The sequence below is a fragment of the Erpetoichthys calabaricus genome, chromosome 1 (genome assembly GCF_900747795.2).
Source record: "Erpetoichthys calabaricus chromosome 1, fErpCal1.3, whole genome shotgun sequence".
Lineage (NCBI taxonomy): Eukaryota > Metazoa > Chordata > Cladistia > Polypteriformes > Polypteridae > Erpetoichthys > Erpetoichthys calabaricus.
The window spans coordinates 64,195,388-64,221,550 of record NC_041394.2 but is presented as its reverse complement, the minus strand read 5'-3'; the positions used below and the strand labels follow the sequence as shown (position 1 = coordinate 64,221,550).

Sequence of the window (26,163 nt, the reverse complement as noted above, 5' to 3'; positions counted from 1 at the left end):
TCACAGCCTGATGAAGCAAACAGGACAACATCATCTGCAAAAAGCAGTGACCCTATCCTGAGCCCACCAAACCGGACCCCCTCAATGCCCTGCCTGCGCCTAGAAATTCTGTCCATATAAGTTATGAACAGAGTCGGTGACAAAGGGCAGCCCTGGCATAGTCCAGCTCTCACCGGAAACAGGTGCGACTTGCTCCCGGAAATGCGGACCAAGCTCTGACACCGGTTGTACAGGGACCGAATAGCCCTTATCAGGGGGTCCGGTACCCCATACTCCCGGAGCATCCCCCACAGGAGGGACATGGTCGAACGCCTTTTCCAAATCCACAAAACACATGTTGACTTGTTGCGCAAACTCCCATGCAACCTCCGGGACTCTGCCAAGGGTGTAGAGCTGGTCCACTGTTCTGTGACTAGGACGAAAACCACACTGTTCCTCCTGAATCCGAGGTTCAACTATGTGATGGACCCTCCTCTCCAGGACCCCCGAATAGACTTTTCCAGTGATGTTGAGGAGTGTGATCCCTCTTTAGTTGGAACACACCCTCCAGTTGCCCTTCTTAAAGAGGGGGACCACCACCCCGGTCTGCCAAGTTTTTCATTTAATATACAATTTTTGTTGATTGATGTAAGATATGTTGTAAGTACATTGAGATGTAATGAGGCTCCTGCACAGAAGTGTCGAGCTTAATTTCTCTATTTTGAGATGAAAAGCTTGCCAATACAAAGACAGCTCAATCAGAACTGCTGCTTTTTCACAGAGTGTGGGGGCAGTTGTAGTCTAAGCATTTAGTAAAGATACTCCATGGGTTTGCCTGCCACAAGAGGTAAACCAGGCAGATATTTCTTGGCTTGCCTAGGGTTACATAGAAACTCCTTCTAAAGAGGTGTAGAAGACCGTTCCTTTACTTGGGTATAAATGGCCTGTGAGACCTATTAACATAGTGCAGGAAGGTGGTTGTTGATGAAATTGTTTGATGTTTATGGTTTTATTTGCCTGCAGGGCCAGCCATTTCTACCCCAGATATCTCAGAGAGAGATGCAGCATCTCCAGATCTGTATAGCCCCATTGGTGACCAGCATTCAGGTAATGAAATTCGTGTTTAGGTTTATTTTTGTCTGTCGTTGAATTCAGATTTTCTCTGTTGTTATACACTTTCATAATGATTTATTTCACTGCTAAAGTGGAAACCTAAACATTTGTATCTATTTGCAGCTGTTTATAATGGACAGGTACTTCTAACTGTTACATCAAACTCTTGCTGGCTTCCCCAGTTTGACCTGGAGTTGTGTCGAGAGCAGCTCGCTCAGAATGGGATACAGGTATGGGTTAAACTTTTTGGTATTAGTAACACACATCATCTATTAATTTCTAAACCTGTAGATTAATATTTCATAAAATTTTCTAAATGTAAAATTTGTGTAATGTTTTTTCTCTGTTAAAGCATTTTGAAGCTACTCATTGATTATTCAATTAAACAGATCATATGTTTTTGTTGAGAGACTGCTGCAGTTAACTCAGTATTGTTTGTTACCAAAAAGAATTTGGTTATAATCATTTCTTGCAAATATTTATGCTGTTTGTGTTGCACAAGTTTTTAGTAGGCTTACATGTGGAAGTTTTTCTTTTTTGTGTGAGTTTGTTTTTTCTTTTTATCAGTACACAGTAATCAATCATTTTCGCAACAATGCCTTGTTAAATCAAACCCAGTTGTGCATTAATAAACTAATGATTATCTTCAAATGTATAATAGTTACACAAATATAAGTTTAAGTCTAGGATTTATACTAGTGTCTGAATGCTTCTGTTTCTTTTTTCACATTTATTAAATTTCTTATATGTTTACATTCACATATTTGGCTTTTGATTCTCTATGGACCAGAGTCCATAGAAAAAGCTCAAACACAAGAAGAATGTTCAAACTCTGCTCGGCAATAACTGTGTCACAAATCAAATCCATATACAGTGTTTTACAACTAAACAGGAACAGCGTTCTTCATAAATCATGTTAAGAGAGCCTATTCTAAAAGTTTTTGAACCTGAGCTGTAAATTGCATTAAATCTGAGATAACTGGAATAGGCAGACATATCTTTGTCAATTATTATTATTGCAAAACCAGCATTACAAAGATTCTCAAGCTTACCAGTTTCAGTATTTCTACAGTACCTTTACTAGAACACATTTACTTAACAATCATTACGTGCCAACAGAAAGAAACCTGCAGTAACAGATTTGTCAGTTGGTGTTCTTTGAACTTTTATGAATGTATTTGTGATAACAGTTCTGATGTGCAAGTACATATAGTTGAAGGTAAGTGATGCCAGTTAAAGTTAAAACAGGAATAATGATGATTCATGTACAATCAAAGGTGTTACTATGTGATGAATATTCTCTTATTACTTGTTGCCTGTTTTTGTCTTTAATTAATATGACTTTAAGTTCTAATAGCTTTTAATGGCATTTGTTGTATTGGAGAAGTAGAATTCTGCAGTTAGTTGGATGTTGGTTTCTTATAAATATGCACATTTCTAATATCTTCCTTAACACCTTTTCAAAAATCTCATTTTTTATGCTGTAGTGTATAGTGGATGTTAATATATAATCCAGTCTTAGTTGATTTTAATTTGTATGATTTTTATTGTTTGCCTTGAAAATTGACAATGTTTTATGGCAAATGGGGTATATGATTGCTTGACACAACTTCTATTCCAGCACTTAAAGAGCTCATTATTAAATCTTTAATTTTTTTTCCCAGGTAAATACTTATGCATTATGTATTATTTTCTTCATGGAATTTAAAGACAGTTGCATATTCATTTCAGAGCATGTTTAATTAGTTATTGGAAAGCTTCAGTTTAAATAACATCTGTTGGTCAAATGTTATTGTGTATGCTTTTAACATCAAGTTCAATTTGAACCAAGTCAATGTAATTGAAATTTCAATTTTTAATTAAGTACTAAATGTATTCTTATGTAATGTTTGTCTTAGAGTGTACACGTTAACAAATAAAAAATGGTAACAGAAGACTATACCATCGTTAAAACATTCTTATTATATATATTCTTATATCCAGCAAAAATTACAGATGTATTAAGCTACAATCTCATAACATTAAAATAGGGGAAAAAGAAATTGAAAAGAGATTAAGAGAAACTAGCCAACCCGCGGCGTACCATACGCCGCATAATCAGGCTGCTTTTTTAATGATTTTTAAGCACAGGGAGAAAATTAACATTTGAAAAATCGCTAATGTAATAAATCACCAAGAAAAGTAACATTTCATTGGGGGGGGGGATGCTTGGGGTGTGTGTACAATCACGCCGCTTTTTTAATGTTTTTTAAGCAGAGGGAAAAAAATTAACATTTGCAAAATCCGTAACGCTGCTTTCAGTAAGTACAATGCACACACGTTTAATTTGTCGGCCACTTTTTGCCAGCCGTTTTTTTCTGGTTTGGGCTGCTTTTACAGTGTTACCGCTTGTGCATATTAAATCTTGAAATCCTTTGAGTAACTAATTAACTAACTAACACCCACCCACCCAGCTTGTGTGAAAAAAATGCGCCCGTTCTTTCATCATTTTGTTGCAGCCTATCAAAGACTTGCTGGTCATGTTTTTTAGACTCAATATACATTGGCTTTTCACTCAGCGAGAGGGCGCGCATTCATTTCGGATTATTACATCCAGCTAGTCTCCTAGACTAATCTGCTACACGGCTGTGTTTGAAAAACTGACTTATCCCGGATGAGTTTCACCGGCATTAATGATTAGGAATCTGGTTGGAACAAAACCCTGCACCCACAGGGGTTCACCAGGACCGAGTTTGGGAAACACTGCTGAACACAGACGAAACCGACTCAGGTGAGGAGTTGGGGCGGGCAAAGTAGTTGCAGCTATTGATTATTCAGTGTTGTTTGCCTGGGTGTCTGATCTGCTCGACGGGATCATAAATAAAAGGAAAACAATGTGAAGGCAATGTCACAGGTGATCCTGCGGTATAGCGGGACCACAGCTCCCCTTCAAAAGGCCATTTGTAAATAAATAATCATCGCACTCACAGCGTAGCGAGGGGCGTGGAAGTGTGGCTGAAATGATTTCCGGGTGGAGTCATGCTGCGGGCATTTCTCCCCTGTGCAGTGTGCGAGCAAGTGAGGAGAGAGAAAGCCGGTACGTTAGAGTGAGCGAGAGCAGGCTCGAAGGCAATGTGTTCCTGTGGTATAGCGGGTCCATAGCTCCCATTCAAAAGGCCATTTTTAATCAGGCGACTGACAGTAGTGGAGTCAGGCACAGAGAAGGTCAGCTGGTGAGAGAGCATCTCGACTGTTGCAGGGCCTGCATCGGTGAAGCAGGTGAGACGCTAATGAAAAAGAGGCACAGGGCTTATTGGTTTTTAAAGACTGCTTCCTTCATTGTGTTTTAACCTCAGTTTTAAAGGATTGCGCGTCTCTCTCTCTCTCGCGCTGCCTGTGTGTGTGCGTCTGTCTCTCTGTGGCGCTGCCTGTGTGTGTGTGTGGCTCTCTCTCTCGGGCTGCCTGTGTGTGCCTCTGTCTCTCTGTGGTGCTGCCTGTGTGTGTGCGTGGCTCTCTCTCTCTCACGCTGCTTGTGTGTATGCCTCTGTCCCTCTCTCTTGCGCTGCCTGTGTGTGCGGCTCTCTCTCTCGCGCTGCCTGTGTGTGTGCCTCTGTCTCTCTCTGGCGCTGCCTTTGTGTGTGCACGGCTCTCTCTCTCGCGCTGCCTGTGTGTGTGCCTCTGTCTCTCTCTGGCGCTGCCTCTGTGTGAACCAAGGTTCCACTGAGGTTGACTAATGAAAAGTCAATGTGGCTCAGAGCTGCAACTGGACCGTGGCACAGACAAACAGAAATGACGTCATGTTTTCCAAGGCGTTGCGTCGGAGTTGGTGGGCATTGCTCTGCGAGTTTTCGTCGTATCCAATGGTCTAAGAGTTAGTGGGCGTGGCTCCTTCCTGCGTGCGCCATTGGCGCCTTACTTGTCGGCAGTTTAGTGAATCCACGCCCCTTCTGGCGTGCTTTCCATGGGTGGCTACTTGTCGGCGGCTTAGTGAATTATATATATAGATATTGGATGTTACAGAATATCAGTTTGGTTTTAGACCAGGAAGATGAACCATGGATGCATTATTTACATTGTGGACATTGGAGACATAAAGAGAAGCATCCTTAGTTCAGTTTTATAAGATACAGCGAGTGCTTTATATTTTTAATTATATCTAGGATAAGTATATCTTACAATTTTTATTTTCTCAGTTGTTGGGTAATATATTGCATTATTTGCTACTGTAATTTAATTTTTCTTTATTTTTTAAGAAATAGACACCAAGCTGATATAGCAGTAATTCAGTTGACCTATGATGATAGTGTTGTTTGTTAAAATTGTAAAAAAAAAATTACTTGGGAGTTTAACTAAACAATTGAATGGTTGGTGAAAACATTAATAAGATTTACATGCTTTGATTGAGTGTTAGACAGTACAATAACTGGGCTATAAAGTATGCAAACTGTGTCGCTTTTTTTAAAAAGGGTTGCACAAACCAATCTGTCATGTAATTAATTATGCAAGCATAATGTTATTTCATCTCTTTGTTAACACTTTTAGAGGAACCCTTGTTTCATCTTTCTTTAAAATTAAAGCTTTGGAATTAAACAATTTAAGAAAAACTTCACTGATTAATTTTGGAGGGTCAAAGCCCACTAGACAGTGTGAGGTTAGGCTTGACACATTTATAAATTGGATGTGTTTGTCTTGTATTTTAATTTCAAATATTTTCACTGGTGGCACTGGCAACACTCCACTGTCTGTGTAATATACAAGTGTTCTACCAATGTTAGGTTTTTGTGGGTGCTCAAGTTGCTTACCAAAACTTTAAAATGTGTAAATATGTTAATCAATAGCTCTCAATTTACAGTATGTGTTTTCTGCATGATGAAGCACTACAGTGCTTGGATGGTACCTTCTTTGTGCTTGATGTTGTCAGGATAGGCCTGTTGTGGAATAAGTAGTTAAAAATAGCTCAAGTATTTTAACCAATTATGGCAAAAACTGATCATACCTTTTCAAAATGAATACAATTCCATAGTTTTAATTATTTATTAACATTTCATTTTCTATGTTTTTCTCTATGGTGTAATATATGGTCTGTGTATTTGTATTTCAGATTCCAGCCGTGAACCTTAATCCTCTTCGGAGCTTTCTTGAGCATCCTCAAGTCAAGAGATACCTGTTGTTTACCTCAGGATATTTTCAGCTCTTTCTTGCACCAGTAAGCCAATCCTTCACTGCTTTTTCTCTTGCAAGGAATACATAGGAATTTATATCTTGGCTTTAAAAATTGGTATCTTTTAATACTGTGGGATAAGAGGCATGTATCAAATCCAAGTCACATAAACTAGTTATATAGCCGATGTGCTATGTGCCCGTTCAAGCTATCATTCATTTATTTTATCCTTTGCATATACTATGATTATTGCAACCAGTTTAAGTGTTAAGTGGCATATTCAATGATCATTGCTTCATGTACATGAAAGAGAAGGGAGCCATTAACATCCTTTCACAATGGTGTAATGTATGAGTCCTAGATCAAAAAAAATGCACAGATTGCTTTGCCTGTTTTACATTGTTTCTATTCTTCAGTGTTGACAATGTCATAATAGTGAATCCGTCATCCTTTTAACATTTTTACACACCTTAGAAGTGGATTTCTATTTTTCTTTTAAAAACCCAGAACTTAAACTGTGCTAATGAAAGAAACTGAGAGTAAATTGCTGCCATATATACAATTTTTGTACAGATATATGTTTATTATATGCGTTATAGCATCTCTAAACATTCATAAGGAATTTGCAATTTAGATTTTATCAAATCCTTGCTTCGGAATTATGAATGAAACTGCATGCATATACATATGAATGTATGCAATCCTATGGAGCAGAAGTACATTTACATATGATGGTATACATTTTATGCATACAAGGACAGTTTGCTCTCTGAAAATCTTTCAGAAGATTTGTGGAGCCTATGTCTTTAGGGTGAGGCACAAAAATATTATCTGTACAAAATAAACTAAAGTGACTTTTTAAATGCCCTCTTTGACCTTATGTTGGATTATGTGGATTTAAGATTGTATGTGTATATGATACACATACAGTGCACCCGGAAAGTATTCACAGCACATCACTTTTTCCACATTTTGTTATGTTACAGCCTTATTCCAAAATGGATTAAATTAATTTTTTTCCTCAGAATTCTACACACAACACCTCATAATGACAACGTGAAAAAAGTTTACTTGAGATTTTTGCAAATTTATTAAAAATAAAAAAATTGAGAAAGCACATGTACATAAGTATTCACAGCCTTTGCCATGAAGCTCGAAATTTAGCTCAGGAGCATCCTGTTTCCCCTGATCATCCTTGAGATGTTTCTGCAGCTTAATTGGAGTCCACCTGTGGTAAATTCAGTTGATTGGACATGATTTGGAAAGGCACACACTTGTCTATATAAGGTCCCACAGTTGACAGTTCATGTCAGAGCACAAACCAAGCATGAAGTCAAAGGAATTGTCTGTAGACCTCTGAGACAGAATTGTCTCGAGGCACAAATCTGGGGAAGGTTACAGAAAAATTTCTGCGGCTTTGAAGGTCCCAATGAGCACAGTGTCCTCCATCATCCGTAAGTGGAAGAAGTTCGAAACCACCAGGACTCTTCCTAGAGCTGGCCAGCCATCTAAACTGAGCGATCGGGGGAGAAGGACCTTAGTCAGGGAGGTGACCAAGAACCCGATGGTCACTCTATCAGAGCTCCAGAGGTCCTCTGTGGAGAGAGGAGAACCTTCCAGAAGGACAACCATCTCTGCAGCAATCCACCAATCAGGCCTGTATGGTAGAGTGGCCAGACGGAAGCCACTCCTTAGTAAAAGGCACATGGAAGCCCGCCTGGAGTTTGCCAAAAGGCACCTGAAGGACTCTCCGACCATGAGAAAGAAAATTCTCTGGTCTGATGAGACAAAGATTGAACTCTTTGGTGTGAATGCCAGGCGTCACGTTTGGAGGAAACCTGGCACCATCCCTAGAGTGAAGCATGGTGGTGGCAGCATCATGTTGTGGGGATGTTCTTCAGCAGCAGGAAGTGGGAGACTATTCAGGATAAAGGGAAAGATGACTGCAGCAATGTACAGAGACATCCTGCATGAAAACCTGCTCCATAGTGCTCTTGACCTCAGACTGGGGCGACTGTTCATCTTTCAGCAGGACAACGACCCTAAGCACACAGCCAAGATATCAAAGGAGTGGCTTCAGGACAGCTCTGTGAATGTCCTTGAGTGGCCCAGCAAGAGCCCAGACTTGAATCCAATTGAACATCTCTGGAGAGATCTTAAAATGGCTGTACACCGATGCTTCCCATCCAACCTGATGGAGCTTGAGAGGTGCTGCAAAGAGGAATGGGCGAAACTGGCCAAGGATAGGTGTGCCAAGCTTGTGGCATCATATTCAAAAAGACTTGAGGCTGTAATTGCTGCCAAAGGTGCATCGACAAAGTATTGAGCAAAGGCTGTGAATACTTATGTACATGTGATTTCTCAGTTTTTTTATTTTTAATAAATTTGCAAAAACCTCAAGTAAACTTTTTTCACGTTGTCATTATGGGGTGTTGTGTGCAGAATTCTGAGGAAAAAAATTAATCAATTTTGGAATAAGGCTGTAACATAACAAAATGTGGGAAAAGTGATGCGCTGTGAATACTTTCCGGATGCACTGTAGATTTTTGTTTCTGAATCTCTGCTTGTCAGTATAAGAGAACACACGTGCCAGTTGTTATAGGCATGTAATGCATTTCCCAAATGACTCAATCATTTTTGTGAAGTAAGCTAAGTGGTTGAAATAATCTTATATAGTAATGGGGATTATGGAAGAGAGGTGAAAAAGAGCGTGCAGGCAGGGTGGAATGGGTGGAGAAGAGTGTCAGGAGTAATTTGTAATGGATGAGTGCAAGCAAGAGTGAAAGGCAAGGTCTACAGGACAGTAATGAGACCATCTATGTTGTATGGGTTGGAGATGGTGGCACTGACCAGAAAGCAGGAGACAGAGCTGGAGGTAGCAGAGTTAAAGATGCTAAGACGTGCATTGGGTGTGACGAGGATGGATAGGATTAGAAAGAACTACATTAGAGGGTCAGCTCAAGTTGGACGGTTGGGAGACAAAGTCAGAGAGGCGAGATTGCGTTGGTTTGGATGTGTGCAGAGGAGAGATGCTGAGTATATTGGGAGAAGCATGCTAAGGATAGAACTGCCAGGGAAGAGGAGAAGAGGAAGGCCTAAGAGAAGGTTTATGGATGTGGTGAGAGAAGACATACAGGTGATGGGTGTAACAGAATAAGATGCAGAGGACAGAAAGATATGGAAGAAGATGATCCTCTGTGTCAACTCCTAATGGGAGCAGCTGAAAAAAGAAGTAAATAAAGAGGAAAAAAATGAGTAAGTGGAAGAGATAGCAAGTGTTCCCTTCAGTGGATTGATGCTCAGCCTAGACTTGATTCCTGCTTTACCCTCGTTATTACAAGGATATGCTCTTGCATCTCGTGGCCCTGTATTGGGATAATCAGGCTTGGAAAAATTAAAAATGCATTGACAAGATATTACTGCCACTGTTCCATGTGAATATAATACAAATAAACATAGTGTCTAAATCGGTGGTGCTGTACATCATTAAAACTATATCTTACAAGTGGTAGGGCCAGCAATTTTTTTAGGCATAAGGCATAACTTCTTATCCATAGTCTTTACTTTTTCTATTCTAGCTTTTCAGCAGTTTTTCATAAAAATAAAGTAAAAGTAATGCACTGGTTTTAACAACTTAACATTTTATAATAAGTAAGAATATAACATATTTAGTTACTTTTTTGTAACTAATGAGTAATCTAACTAAATTATTTTACTTATACATGTAAAGTTCCCCACACTGCTCTGGAGACGCATACTCAATACTTGTTTTCAGATTCATGATGGCTGTTGATGATTTTTAATCTTTTTTTAAAGTTTAAGTGGACTCGCACATTTAAAGTTAGGTTTTTAAAAAACCTGGATTCTCACATAAGCAGGTTACTCACCTTATCCCAGTTTTGGTTGTGCAAGTAAACACACTCAGTGTTTTTCTCTTAAGAGTACAGTTTAGTATTTAATCCAATACAAGTGCTTTTTGGTGTTGTTTTCCTTGAATGTGGTTTTAAACTGCTAATGTAGAATGTAAGAAATAGTGTCTATTATTTTACTCACCCCTATATTCCAAGAATTGGTTGGAGGGCAAAATTGACAGAGCAGCAATCCTGGGTTTGAAGTAACTATTTCACTTAAAAGCCCTTGAAGTGGTTATGGGAAAGTAGCCACAAGGTCCTTGTCCCAGCAGTGGGGATGTGGCAAATTAACATTGACCTTGCACAGGTGTCATATCTCATTTTTGAGACAGTAAACATTTCAAGGTAGTAGATAGGACTGGGGGTTTTGTGGGACCCAACAATACCATGCTCATCCAGTGTGTGTTTCATGATTTGATTATATTTAGGTTTTTTATATTTTAAAATGGATTATATTGCCATTCAGTCCTGTGATATAGTTTTAGTGAAACTTTTCCCTTTTTATTTGACTGATGTTAAAAATGTGGGCATGGATTTCACACATCTTAATAGTATCTATAGTAAGAATGCGAATACTCAATTATAGTACATAACACACACATCAGTGTTTTGTCTCAGTTGAGCTCTAGGTGAGACCTTGTGAGAAGAGCTTTTATTGTTTTGCTTCATTTTTTCTTATGGCTTGTTTTGCATCATATAAAACATAGTTATAACTATAAAAATCCTGAAATTTCTGACCTGCTAATTGCTCAAATCAGAGTCAACAAGGAATGCATTCGAGCCACAAGGAAAGCAAAAACTGATTTTAGGAAATGTCGAGGTGTTGAATTAGAGATATAAGTGAAAAGAAACAATACCAGAGTAGTTTATCAAACAATTGAGGAGCTATCGGAGATATTAACAAGATGACTGTGTAAAACACACTGATGGTTCAGAAATAAAAAATGAGACTGAGTTAAAAGAAAGATGGTGGGAGTGTTTGGAAAATTATGAAAAAACTCTGTGCAAGGTTGATGTACAACAGGACGTAGAACCAGAGGAGCAGTATCCAACAGAAAAGGAGATATCAGAGGCTATCAAATCCCTGAAAAACAACAAACAAGGCAGTAGTATACATGGTGTTCATTTAGAAATGGTAAAGGCTGGTGGTACAGTAATGGTAAAATACCTTCATCAATTGTTCATCAACATATGGAAAGAAGAAAGGGTCCCAGATGACTTGGTAAAAGCTGTAGTGGTTCCATTGTTCACGAAAGGAGACAGAAGCATTTGTGATAACTAACGAGGAATAAGTTTGTTAAGTGTGGTCATTATATTGTTTGCACATGTGATATTAAACAGACTGGTTTCAATAGCTTATAGTAAATTGTCTGAAATTCATGCGGGTTTCCACAAGAACAGAGGCTGTGTTGAACAAATCTTCCACATGAGACGTCTAATGGAACAGACAAAAAGAAAAGAGGTGCCAGTACACGTGTCTTTTGATTTAAAAGCAGCATATGCTACAGTAAAAAGGATTGGACTCTTGAAGGTCCTCATGAGCTATTGTGTATCAACGAAAATGTGAAACCTCATCAAGTCTCTATGAAAGTACATCAGCTGCTGTTCGAGTAATAGTTGGATTAACAAAATGGTTTAAAGTTCATACAGGATTAAGGCAAGGATGGTTGTTGCCTCCAGCTTTGTTCAACTTTTAAATTGATTGTATTTTCAAAACAGCATTACAAGATGTGACTCATGGAATCAAAATTGCCTACTCAATACCAGATAGAAGAATTCATATGGGCACAAAGGCAGAAGGTGTACAACGACTGCTTCCTCTTTTGTATGCTGATGATTTGGAATTGATCAATGAAAATGAAGAAGCATTGAACCAATGCATGACAAGATTAGAAGAATCCATACAAGAATGGGGCTTAACCATAAGCATTTAAAAAAACAAAGAAACTATCGGAATGTAGGCATGGTCTCAATAGATTGTGAAGAACTAGAATGAGGTAAAATCATCCAAGTATAAGCTTAAAAACCAAAGTAACCATATATAAGTCGACAGTGCTTGTGACAGTGTTGTATGAAACTGAAACATGGACATGCACTCAGAATGAGTATTCAAATCTTAATGCTTTCAACACAAGATGACTAAGGAGTCCAGTTGGGCTAAAGTGTACAGATATGCACAGTGATGAACTGTACAGAACAACTGGCATTCCTCCACTGGATGGGATAATTAGGAAGTAATGTCTGAGGTGGGCAGGACATGTCAGAAGAATGGATGATTATAGGCTACCAAAGAAGATTTTGTTTGGTAAGGTTGTTGATTGAAAACAAAAGGCTAGGAAAGCCTCCAATTGATTGGATGGGATGTCTTAAAAAAGGTTGTTCACTTACTAACCCTCAGATACCATGTGAACAGTGGGAAATTTAATCAAAGAGCAGAGCCAAATGGTGTTCAACTTTCTCTTCCCTAAATTCAAGAAAATGAAGAGATAGGAATTTTATTATTATTATAATAATTTATTATATTTGTCTTAAAATATGGTCTGATCTTCATCTAAGTTGCAATAATGAACAAACTCAGTCTAGTTTAACTAGTAATTTTCAAATTATTGTTGTGTTCTTGTACAATAAAAATAAATCATTCAAACATTCACAGTGTAGGTTGGAAAATGTTTGTGAACCTGTAGACTAACTGGTGTCAGGAGTTGGCAAACAGGAGTCAAATCAGTGAAATGAGATTGGAGGTGTGAGTTAGAGCATGACTGACCAATAGAAAAAGACTAAAAAGTTTGCTTTTGCTATTCACAAGAAGTGTCTGCTGACTTAAATTTAGCCTTGCAAAAGAGAGATCTCAGATCTGTGGTGAAAAATTGTTGAATTACATAAAGCTGAAAAGGGTTACAAAGTGATTTTAAAGAGTTTAGGTATTTATTAGTTTACATTTTGTATAAATGGAGATAATTTAGTACTGTGGTTACTTTCCCTAGAAGTGGGCACCCAGCCAAGATGACATGAAAAGCACAACCCAGACTGCTCAAAGAAACCCTAAGCTAAAGATTTAATAGGTACACTGGAACAGGTTAAATATCTCTGATCATAAGTCTACTATAAGCAAAATATTGAACATACATGATGTCTATATCAAGATATCAAGAAGGAAGCTCCTGCTCTCCAAAAAAACATCACTGCATGCCTGAAGTTTGTCAAAGAAAACCTTGACGCTCCACAACGCTATTGTGGAAATGTTTTAGGGCATATTGTAGAGGCATTGTTGGGCTTTCTTGACTACTGCCGCAGTGTGACTCGACCATTTAAGGTCATCATTGAGGGTGACTCAGAGGAACCTAAAGCTGCTGACCTGCTCCACAGCCTCACCTCTGATGTAGATGGGGCTGTGCTCTGTTGCCTGTTTGCGGAAATCCACAGTCATCTCTTCAGTTTTGCTAACGTTGAGGGTGAGGTTGTTGTCCTGACACCATTCTGTCAGGAGTCTGACCTCCTCCCTGTAGGCCATCTCATCGTCCTCGCTGATCAGACCTATTACAGTGGTATCGTCAGCAAACTTGAGGATGGGTGTTAGGGCTGTACTTAGCTACGCAGTCATGGGTGTAGAGAGAGTAAAGCAGGGAGCTCAGCACGCTGCACTGCAGGGTGCCAGTGTTGATAGTGATGATGGAGGAGGTTTTTCCACCAATATGCACTTGCTGAAGTCTGCTGGTGAGGAAGTCCAGTACCCAGTTGCACAGTGAAGATCTAAGCCCCAGATCCAGGAGTTTAGCGATGAGCTGGGATGGAATGACGGTGTTAAATGCAGAGCTGTAGTCCACAAACAGCAGCCTGGCATAACAGTTCTTGTTCTCCAGATGAGAGAGGGTGGTGTGAAGTGTTATGAAGATAACATCCTTAGTGGACCTGTTGCAACGGTAGGCAAACTGGAGGGGGTCCAGACTGTCAGGGATGATGTCCTTGATGTGTTCTAGCACCAGCCTCTCAAAGCACTTCATGGCTATGGGAGTAAGTGCTACTGGGCGGTAATCATTAGGGCAGTTTATTTTTCTTTATGACAGGGATGATGTCTGTGTGCTTGAAGCAGGTGGGGACAGATGAAACTCTCAGAGATGTGTTAAAAATATCCGTAAAGACAGCAGCTAGCTGGTCACAAAATATTTTTAAAACATGACCTGAGACTCTGTCTGGGCCGGGTGCTTTGTGGATGCTGAGTTCGGAAAAAGTCTTCCTCACGTCATCCCTGGAGAGCCTCAGGCTGGAGTCTTGCGGTGCTGCAGGGGTCGCACAGGCCTGTCCGTGTTAGCGAGTTCGAAGCAAGCAAAAAACATGTTCAACTCATCCGGGAGTGAAGCGGCGGTAGCTGTGGCCGTGTGTGTCCGAGGTTTGTAGTCCGTGATCAGCTGAATACCCTGCCACATCCAATGAGCGTCTGCTGTGCTGTTAAACTGAGAGTCCAGTTTGTGGGCATACTGGCACTTTGTGTATTTAATGGCTTTTCGGAGATCATACCTGCATACCATCCTTTTTGTGTGCCTGTGTATCTCCGGTGTGAAATGCACTGCTGCGCTCATGGGTCCTCCAGCATACTTCAGCATACATTTAGGGCTTCTGGTTTGGAAATATATGTGCAGACTTTGTGGGTACACAGTCATCCACACATTTCCCAATTAAGCCTGTGACAAGTTTCTCCTCTGCTTCCGGGGTTCAACACTGCTCTTCTCGCAAGACCGGCTCTGCGCGCTTCACCTGCTGCTTGTAAACAGGGAGGAGTGGTGGTCTGACTGCCCGAGGATCATATGGCGGAGCATATGACAGAACTAAAACATTTCTGAAAGGAAAAATGGTCCAAAATTCCTCCTGAACATTGTACAGGTCTGATTTACAGTTACTGCAAGTACTTGTTTGAAGTTTTTGTTGCCAAAGGTGGTTCAACCAGTTATTAAATCTAAGAGTTCAGTTTTTCTATAGCACATTATGAATGTTTGAAGGGTGTATTCAATAAAGACATGAAATGACTTATTTGTTCTTTGTGTTATTATCTTAATCATATTGTGTGTGTCTATGCTTATGACTTAGATGAAGATCTGATTACATTTTATAAACAGTTAATGCAGAATGCCAGATAATTCTAAAGTATTGTAGTAAGAGTTCAGAAACTGATGGAATTCATTTGTTTTATTCAAGGATGTTTCTGACCCGGGAAGTATATATTGATATGTATTAAATCCCTGTCACAGGTGCTGTATTCAGTCATTTGGTGTGGGCTATATTCAACTGTTCACATGTATCTCAACAACATCTATGGAAGCTTTTTCTGGCTTTTCAGTCTGGCTCTCAGTATCATCTCTCTCATCTTAACTACCATTGTGCTGCTAATTCTCAACATGCATAGCCGTCAAGTAAGTAAAGTTTTATTTATTTCTATTTATTTGCTTATTTACATAGAAATTAGGGGTCACATCAGCATCTAGTTTAGTGCAAAATAACTAACAGGTTAGTTTCAAGTGGTTGCTTTTAATCTTTAGAGTTGTAAATTAATTACATTCTACATATCACACAGTTCCTGGGTGAGAATGCCACATAAGACTTTATTATTCTTTTTAGGGAAAATAAGTAATAGAATCATCTGTGTCACTTTGCAAGCCTCTGAAGAAGTAAATTATAATAATTTCTGAATTTTGTTATTTGTCATTCTGTTAATTTTTCTTGTTTTGCAATAGTATATGTACTCACTGGACAGTACCAGAAAGCCTACAAATGCATTGGCAGTAAAAGGTACTGTAAAATGAGGTGATCCTTTGCAGAGCATCATAATTAGGTTGGTACTTGTAATCTACAGTTTTAGAGCCAGTCAGACTGGCACTGTACCGTGAAGGAACAAAAACAAATCAACTGAACCACAATAGTATACTAAATAAAATTAAATTCAGTTTATTTTTGGTTAGCACTCTTCACTGAGTGTAGGTGTAGGGTGCTGTGAAGGGGGGGGGGGGGGGGGGGTTTAGGGGGTGTAAGGCATCCTTTTGGTTTTTGCCTGTTTTTCTCTTTTGGAGTAAGTTCATGCCACCACATTTATTTTTAAAACTACGAGTAGGATATCAGATTCACGAGGGTAATGTTGCCAAAAAAAAAAAGCACAAAAGTCAAGGACACAATTATTAATATATTGAGCCTGTTGGAAAATAGGGGTTTAGGGTCCCATAACCACCAAAAACCTTTATTAGATATTGCTCAAATACACCTTTCTGCCTAGTATTTTTTTATACCAAAACATTATTTCTAATAATGTACACTTTTTGTAACACAAAATCATTCATAAAATGCAGAACACAAAATAAAATTGGTAACCTGCAAAAGTTTTCTTTCTCGTCATTCTATAGAATTCTGTGAACTATTGTGCAGACATCTCCAATAAAAAATAACTTTAGTCAGTGTTATCAGAAGACGCCGAGACTGGCGAGTTTTCAGCATCTCCTCTGACATTCTGTCCTTCATGGCTGACAGGTGGAGTTGGAGATCGTGAAGGACACACTAGCTTGAAATAGTCAGTCAGCGATATATGCTTTGCGTGCTGTTTGAGATCCATGTGAGCATAGCATAGGTGATCTCATGTTTAACCTTGAGGCCAATGATAGGATCAACAACCTTGATGTCGTTAGCCAGTCCGCACTTTCCTCCTTTTAACAGATAATATATTGAACCGTTGATTCATTAACACCAAAGTTGCAGTCGACAGCATATGCCCCCATTCTGGCATAAAGTTTATCTAACACCTTTAATTTCTCGGTCACATCACTGACTTTGCATGCTTGTGCGTAGAGCCTGAAGGACTTGCACTGTGCTTTAAGGCAGGAGTGGGCACATGAGAAAACCAGCTTGTTTAGGATGGCCAAACACATTCTGTCAACTGTTACATTACGGTAAATATGTTATATTTCTTTTTCTCACCATAATAAAATTAATATAGAACACATATTCACAGATTTTGTTTGATTTATTGAACCATGGAACATATGCACACTATAGCATGCTTTCTAACACAAACTACAATTCCTGATTGTATAAAACAAAAAAACAAAATAAGAAATACATTTTACTGTATTAATCACTGATAAAGTATTTTGCTGTCTGTGTACCTTGGACAACTTAGTGGGAAGAATTTAAGCCTTTGATGAGCTTCAACTAGTGCTCTGAAGTTGTGTAATTCCTGATGATGCTATTCCCAGTAGAGCAGACACATGGTTATCACTGAGAGAAGATCTGTACTTGGATTTGTTGAATGTCTTTACTGAGAATGTCTGTTCACATATGTATGTTGATCCAAAGAGGACATAAATTCTCTGAGCTCATGTCAGAAATTCTCCTTTTTGAGAGAATTGTAGAATGTCAGTAATGGTACTAAGTTGAAGTGTTCTGACAGCAGTGCATCACACTGCAAGTCAATACGTTCATGTTGTACCTCACTGGGGGCACTGTAAACATCACATGTAAAAGGAGAGGAGATGGTGAATGTTTCAGTTTCCACTGCTTTGAAGTCTTCAAATTGCCTGGAGAACTCACCATGCAGTGACCAGAACATGGCTGCTTCAGCAGATGTATTCCTTCTCTCTTAGTGTGGGAAGGTGTATCAGTGTGTTTCTTTCAAATTCTTGAGAGTGAAGCAGTAGCTTCCTCTTGAAGGTCTTGAATAGGCTGTGCATATCATGTGCAAAAAGACGTAGCCTTGCAATTTTGTATTCAGTACATTCATAAGTGAAGTCACATCAACAGTAAATGCTAAATCTGTTAGTCACTCAGTGCTGCTTAGTTCAGGGATGGGTTTTCCTTTCATTTGGCAAAACTCCTGAATCTCTGATCCCAGGCCTGTTTGAGCACTTTGCCCAAGTTTAGCCACCTGACAGTTGTGTGGTAGCCCTGATTAGTGCGATCAGTCTCATGCTCCTCCAATAGAATAACAAACTGTCTGAGATTTAATGTCCTAGCCCTGTTTAAATTTACAGTATTTATTACAATATCAACCACATGTTTAATTTTCAGCACTGATTTACATAGCACTTCTTAGTGAATAATACAATGTAAAAATGTGAGATTTTGGGCTGGGTTAATCTTGCCCACTTTTTTTGGCATCCTTTTCAAAAGTCCATCAGTTTTACCTGTCAAATTAGGATAACCATCAGTTGTCACACCAACTAACTTTTCCCACTGGAGTCCTACTTTTTGCATGCATGTACTGAATTCAGTAAATAAAACCTTACCAGTTTTGTCCCTTTCACTGACTGCATAGAAGTCTTTCGTTACTCCTTTCCCAAAAATCAGCAGCTGCACTGTATCATGAACATCACAGCTCTCAACTAAGGCCAAGTAGCAGAACTCGACTTTTTCCACCGTGCGTTTCAGGTGTAGTATCAGATTCTCCTCAATTTCCACAATCTGTCCTGTAATTGTTTACCGTGAAAGGGACAGACGTTCAAATACATCCATCTTCTCTGGGCAGAGGAGTGCTGCCAACTCCAATAAGCACTCTTTAACAAATTCTCAATCAGAAAACAGTTTGCTTCTTTTGGCAATTTTGTGAGCTAATATGGAGCTGGATTTAACTGTTCCTTTCTTTGCTGCATGAAGCTTTTTAAAAAGACTATTTTTGCAGCTTTGCAAAGTCTTCCTCCAACTCTCAGTATTCCATCTTGTATGATCGGGTCAAGTTTATAGATTTGACTGTTCTTTTTAACACAAGTCTTTTTCTTTAAAGCCTGTAATTCCTCTAGAAATTCTTGCTGTTGACTGAGGCGGATAAGCTCTGTTTCGGCTTTAACTAAATCGTCTAGAGAAATTGGATTTGTTTTTAGAGTCAGTTTATACTTTTTCATGTGCTTTGCAATGAGTGATTTTTGTTCTTCCGGATTACTTTTAGTCTGACTGACTTCTAGTTGGAATGTTTTTCTTTCATTTCTTATGTTCAGCATTAAGTCTTTAAACTTGAGGAACCAAGCCACTGCTTTCTTCAAGCGGTGCCAATCTGAAAAATAGGTGATTAGTTTGTTGATAGGCTCAGTTGCTTCCTCTATTTTTGTCACGTTAACTGCACAAGTTTTAACTTCTGGATCATCTTCAATGAGTGGATCATTCAGTTGATCTGGTCTTTTTGGCCACTCCTTTTCAGGCTTCAATAAGAAACCTGGACCTTGTGACCATGTGGTGCTTTTGAGAAAGTTTTCTATGCTTAGCCCTCTAGATGCTTGATCAGCCGGGTTAAGAGCAGATATGACATACTTCCATTGTGAAGGCTGTGAATGATCTCTGATCACGGAGATTCTGTTGGCAACAAAGGTCTTGAACCGAGTGCTTTCATTTGAAATATATTTTAACACCGTGGTGCTGTCAGTCCAAAATGTAGATTCTTCTAAGGGCATTTGTAGCTCACCTTTAAGCATTTTGTCCATTTTAACTGCCACAACGGCTGCAGTCAGCTCCAATCTTGGAATTGTGACCTGTTTCAATGGTGCAACTCTTGACTTGCCCATCAGGAATGAACAATGCTTTTTGCCCTCTTCGTTGGTTAAGACAAGGTAAGTGACAGTGCCATATCCATCTTCACTAGCATCTGCAAAATGGTGCATTTGTGCTGTCTTTATGGTTCCAAACCTGGTAGGTTTGAAGCATCTGTTCACTTTATAGTCTGTAAGTAACTGCAAATCATCCATCCATTGTTTCCATTTCTGAATGTGTTTGGCTTCTACTTCTTCGTCCCACCCAAATTTCTCTTTACATAAGTCTCTTAGAATAAGTTTTGCTGGCAGTAGGGCGGGTGCTAGAAAACCAAGTGGATCATAAACTGAACTAACAACAGACAGAATACCACGCCTTGTAGCGGGCTTGTTTTGTAACTTAATCTGAAATTTGAAACTGTCCGTTTGTGTGCACCACTGGACACCCAGGGCACGCTCTGTGGGAAGGAGACTGTGGCTCAAGTCTAAGTCCTTTTGTTCATGAGCTCTGTCTTCTTCTGGAATAGACAATAAAACTTCTCTGTTGTTACTCACCCACTTAGTCAAGTGAAAACCCCCTTTGAGGCATAGAGCTTGGAGGTCCTTTGCCAGCTTTATTGCTTGTTCCTCTGTTGTCACTGACCTTAAGCAGTCATCCACGTAGAAGTTATTGAGAACGGTGTTAACAGTTTCCTCAGGAAATGTATCTCTGGCATCTTCTGCTGTTCTACGCAAAGCATAAGAAGCACAACTGGGTGAAGAAGTAGCACCAAAAAGATGTACTGTCATTTTATATTCTTCAAGGTCTTTACTTAGATTACCTTCAGGCCACCATAAAAAACGTAAAAGATCAGTGTCTCTATCTGGTACTTTACCTTGGTAGAACATTGACTTAATGTCTGCCATTAGTGCTACTGGCTCCTTTCTGAATCTTGTAAGGACGCCAATGAGTGTGTTAGTTAGGTCGGGGCCTTTTAATAATTGTTCATTTAGTGAGATTCCCTGGTAGGTGGCAGTGCAGTCAAAGACTACTCGAATTTTATTTTTCTTTGGATGATACACACCATGATGTGGGATGTACCACACTCTGCCTTCGTTACTATTTAGGTTTTCTTTGGGTACCTTAACAGCGTAACCCTTGTCTATTACATCTTTCATGAAGGCTTTATAGTCTCCGTGGAAACCTGAATTTTTGTTCAGTTTTTTTTTGAGTCCAATAGCACGCTGTTCAGCAATACAGCAATTGTTTGGCATTTTCAGTGTTTCATCCTTCAAAGGCAAATTTAAAGAGTAATGGCCACCTACCAGACTCGCAGTTTCTGAGGCTATGCGCATGAACTTGATGTCCTCCTGTGACATCTCCTTTTCTTCACAGCTGCGTTCTGGAAAATCTGTATTATACTGTTGCAACAACATATCCTCAATCTCTGTTATTGACACACGATTGATTGAATGTTTGGGTATCTTACCACTTTGTTTTGTGAGGTCATCTATCTTTTTGTATGGTCCACCAACTACCCATCCAAGTGCAGTCTTCATAGCATAGGGTCCACCTTCTTGGCTATATATGGTTCGTGACTCCTTGAGGATTTCTGGGTAGTTGATTCCTATTAAAAGATCAATTTCAGAGTCAATATGAGTTAGACGTACCTCTTTAAGATATGCCCACTTTTCAATATCTTCTTGTATTGGAATATTTTCTCTTTCCACTGGAATGGAGACCTGTGTAAAGACCTTTGGCAAATCAAAGTATTTATCATCATTGAGACCACAGACTTGTAAATCTGATAAGACAGAACTTTGTGTTAGCACTTTTGAATCATCATCATAGTTATTCATAGTTTTGAGAAATACTTGTGTTCTTCTCCCTTGAAGGTTTAATTGTTTCTGGAGCCTTTCAGTGGAAACTGTTACTGTACTGCCTTGGTCTATAAAGGTATATGTTTCTACATACCTTTCGCCTTTCTTAGATTTTACCTTTACAGGAACTACTTGTAGTGCACACTCTTCTCCGGCCCCAGTGAAGGCACAAGTTCCAGTCTCTGTTTCCTTGTCAGTAGATGTCGCAACACTAGCTGTAGATTTAGATGTTGCCCCGGAATCTTTTTTGATATGCAGGATGTCTGGGTGCTGAAAAGAACATGTCTGACATTTCATTCTTTCTTTACAATTCTTACCAAGGTGCCCCTGTTTGAGACAGCGAAAACAAAAACCTTTGGATTTTAAAAAGTCAATTCTTTCTCTCTGCGGCGATTCTTTGATTTTACTACATTCAGCAAAGATATGCTGACCATTGCAGAATACACAAGGATTTTTAAATGCACAGTTATCATTAACAGTCTTTTTGACCAAAGTTTCTCTTGCCTCCTTTTCATCGACATCGGAAATACTTGTGGAAAAAATACTTCCCGATCTCTGTCCGTATTTCTGAGGATACTTAGCTTTCTCAGACTTTTCTTTTTTCTCTGTACAAGTGTCACTTTGTGAAAACAAAGGGTCTAGAAGCATTTCAGCTTCGTCACGCAAAAAATTAATTAGTTCAGGTATGCCAGGTCTCTTTTTATTGTCTCTTGTAAGCTTATATGCATACCTCATCCATTCGTTATTCAGTGAGGATGGAAATTTCTTACACACAACACGCACATTATTACTGTTATTAAATTCCCCACCGTTCCCAGAATCATTCATAGTGTTCATGCAGCTAGAGAGGAAATTAGCGTAATCTCTTAGAGCTTCCCCATCATTTTGCTTTATTTGAGGCCATTTCAATGCTTTATTGAGGTATGCGTCTGCTACGAATAGCTCGTTGCCATAATATCTTTCAAGCAATTTTTTAGCTTCTGAGTAGCCTTCATCTGGTGACATTCGTGCGCAGCCTTTAATCATTTCTTGAGGCGAACCTCTGGTGTACTGGATCAAGTAATCTAATTTGTCTTGTGAGTTTGCTAATACATCACCCACAGCATGATTAAAGGCTCTGATGAAATCTGCATATTCAAGTGGGTCACCTGAAAATAAAGGAACCTGTCTATGTGGTACTTCACCTCGTGGCGCTGGTACTGGTGCAGGTGCAGGTGCTGGAGGTGGAGGTGGAGTAGTTTTGTTGGGTTAACGATTTAGCCATTTCAGTAATTGCTTTCTGACACTCAGCTTGATTTTTCTGATATTCGGCTTGATTTCGTACTAATACATCTAGTATATCATTTCTGGAGCTTTGAGCGTCGGTTTGTGCACTAGTTGTGGGTTGTTCTTGCTTTTCTACTTTAGCTTTAAGTTCATGAAACATTTGTAGAATACTATCAAGTTCTGTGCGTTGAAGTGTGACTGTCGATGAGGGTGATGATGCCGCTGCAGCGCTTTTCTGGGCTAAAAAGTCACATTTAATTTCTAAAGCGCGCATTAACTGCGGAGAAGTCTTTCGTGTCTTTGACTTTGAGCGATTCCGTTCTTGCAATTGCATCTCTTCGAATTGCTTAACTAGCTGATCATCGGATTTATGTGTTAACAATCTATTTGCATCTTTCAGCCATAGCTTTGTAACATTAACAAATTCGTTCCAATTCTTAGAACTTTCAGCGAATGTCGTTTTCTGTTTCTTAATTGCGCCTTGTTTACTTAACATTGATATTAGCCTTTGATTCAACTCTTCTATCTCACTGTGCGTTTCGCAAAAATTTTCAAGTCTTTCAGCCACTTCTAAATGATTTTCTGGAGTATCTTTAAGACTTTCTATTTCAGCTATAAGAACAGAAAGTTTATCTTTCCTCTGACTAATGTGTCCTTTAAGATCTCCGATAACATTTTCTGACTTCGAGTCTGTACTCAATTCACTACTAATTTCACTGGAATTATGCTTAGACATTGCCATGATAACAGCTCAAAGACTGACAGCTGGTTCTCTTGACGGCAACAAACGTCACAACAGGAACGTTCCAACAAGGCAGATATTTCCTTATAGCGAGGCTTCAAAAACTCAGGCAAAAGCAAAAGCGATCATCCACAAAGTCTTTATAATATCACAGTCTCTTAAAATCTTCTCAAGTTCAGGTGCGGCGACCTTGCTTTCATTACGATAACGCAGTGGTAGAAGGTAAGAGCACTGTACCTCGTGATGACTCAGTTCTTTTTCTTTCGTTGACAAGTTCAGGTGCAGAAGCGTCCTCTGTCCTCAGATGGTAGATTCCAGTTTCAAGGCCTTAAGATGGCAAGTTTTCTGACGAAAGTAGAATGCCAAAGTAGGTGAGCAAAAAATGGCAGATTTGCCAGAAGATCGCCTAGCACCAAACCAACCACCGTTTACAAATGTTGGGGTCGATTACTTTGGCCCCTTCCTAGTCAAAAGAGGAAGAAGCCTAGTTAAGAGGTACGGAGTAATCTTCACATGTTTAACAACCAGAGCTGCACACATAGAGATCGCACATAGCTTAGACACTGATTCTTGTATCCAAGCCATACTCCGATTTACTGATAGAAGAGGACAAGTTAAAATCATGCGCTCAGACAATGGAACAAATTTTGTAGGAGCAGAAAGAGAGCTACGAGAAGCTATTAAAAAGTTGGAACACAAAAAAATCAGTGATGCTATGATGCAAGAACAAATCAAATGGATTTTCAATCCACCATCAGCTTCTCATCAAGGTGGAGTGTGGGAAAGACAAATAAGGAGCATAAGAAAGATCTTAAATTCAACGCTAAACCAACAAACACTTGATGATGAAAACCTTCCTACAATGATGTGTAGAGTGGAATCAATACTCAATAATAGACCCCTTACAAAGACATCAGATGACCCAAATGATTTGGAACCACTCACACCCAATCACTTGTTGTTACTGAAGACAAAACCTAAATTACCACCTGAACTCGTTTCAGAAAATGAACCATACCCAAGAAGACGCTGGAAACAAATTCAATACATGACTGATTTGTTTTGGAAAAGATGGACTAAAGAGTATTTACCAATACTTCAAGAATGTCGAAAATGGCTAGCACCAAGAAGAAATTTTGAACCAGGGGACGTTGTTTTAATTGTAGATAAAGCTACACCTCGCAATTCCTGGGTAATGGGTCGAGTTATCAAGACAATGCCAGATGCCAAAGGTGCAGTCAGAAGAGTTTGTGTGCAGACCAAAACCAGCACACTGGACAGACCCGTGAACAAACTGTGCCTGCTTCAAGAAACAGTCAATGTTTGAAATATGAAATTTTTTAAGTATTTGTTTGCAGTGTTATTGCTAGTGATTTGAAAACAATAGTTAATATAAAGTTAACTGGCTCATATTGAAGTAAAGAATAGTAATTGTCTCCGCTCCTGCATAGCCAATTAGGGGCCGGAAATGTAAGAGCCAATTTTAGAAAGTTAAAGTTTTGAGTTAAATTCATATTAATGTTTTCTTTATTTGAACAAGACCAGTGAAGTGTCTGGTAGATGTCTGCTAGCTGTTCCCCAAACTTACACGCATTCATTTCTGAACATGCAAAGTCACCTTGAAACACTATCATATTATTTTTACAACTACTACCATGTTTTCTGCAGTATGTCGAATTTGATAATCAGATTTTGGTTGGGATGTGGTACAAAATAATACAGTATGTTCATGTACTGTAATTACATTTTCTAGTTAAGGAAAAATGTAGTGCTTTACAGTTTAAATTCTTGTTATCACATTACATGATGACTTACTGTAATTCAATTTCTATTATTTGCATTACACATTTTTCTCTCTATTATAAAAAAAAAAAATCTTGGAAAGAAACGAGATGTGATTTTCTCAGAGAGAAACTTTCACGTCCCGCGAGACGAGTCTTTGTGCCAAGAGATGTAACCATGCCCAGGGCCAGAAATAAAAGACAAAGAGTAGATTACAAAGTAGAATGTCGTAAAGAATTCAAAAAACGTTGGAGCGGTACACATGCAGAGCCCCTTAGTCTAAACAAACAATATCTAAGTTTGTTTAAGAGCAGGGATTCTATTTCAGATAACATTCAAGGATTCAAGTGTGACTTCTTGATCTGAATCTCCTGCATAATTTGTACTACACTTGCACATTATCTTCACACAGATGTAGGGTCCATTTAGTTTAATGGTGCTATCAGATGTGGATGTGTGTTATTTTATGACACTAGAAGTTAGTTCCTTTTATGTGAATGTATTGAGGTCTTCATTTGGAAGTAAAGATTTAAAGTTTTACTTTGAAAGATAACTTTTAAGTTTTGCATTAAAATGTGCAATACTATAATAGTTAATATGGTGTGAAGATATCTGGTTTCTAAACTTTAAGTTAAATGCAGCTTTTACACAAAGGCAATTGTGGTATATGTGTTATTTTTCCTTTACTTCAAAACTGTCCTGTTAATGCCAAACTGAATTATGCACATATTTTTCCAACAGTAATACTTGGTTATATCTTTAATTGATGCCTCAATAATTTTAAATGGCAATGCACCATTTTTTTTAATCAGGACATTTTGTGATTAATTCAAATATTCAAATGCCAAGACTGAAAAGCTGAACTCAGGGTGTTTGAAA

General features: G+C 38.9%; 1 protein-coding gene across 3 annotated transcripts in view; it reads left to right on the top strand.

Moving 5' to 3' along the window:
• The window catches only part of LOC114651113 (transmembrane protein 268), a 67,586-nt gene that overhangs the window by 8,215 nt on the left and 33,208 nt on the right, over positions 1 to 26,163 (top strand). For 2 of the 3 annotated variants that reach the window (XM_028801073.2, XM_028801081.2), the window contains exons 3-6: positions 1,003 to 1,086; positions 1,216 to 1,322; positions 6,173 to 6,277; positions 15,387 to 15,548. In XM_028801073.2, the coding sequence (XP_028656906.1) occupies positions 1,003 to 1,086; positions 1,216 to 1,322; positions 6,173 to 6,277; positions 15,387 to 15,548 (458 nt within the window). The remainder of the gene's footprint in view (positions 1 to 1,002; positions 1,087 to 1,215; positions 1,323 to 6,172; positions 6,278 to 15,386; positions 15,549 to 26,163) is intronic. The other variant, XM_051920484.1, reaches the window with a different exon arrangement.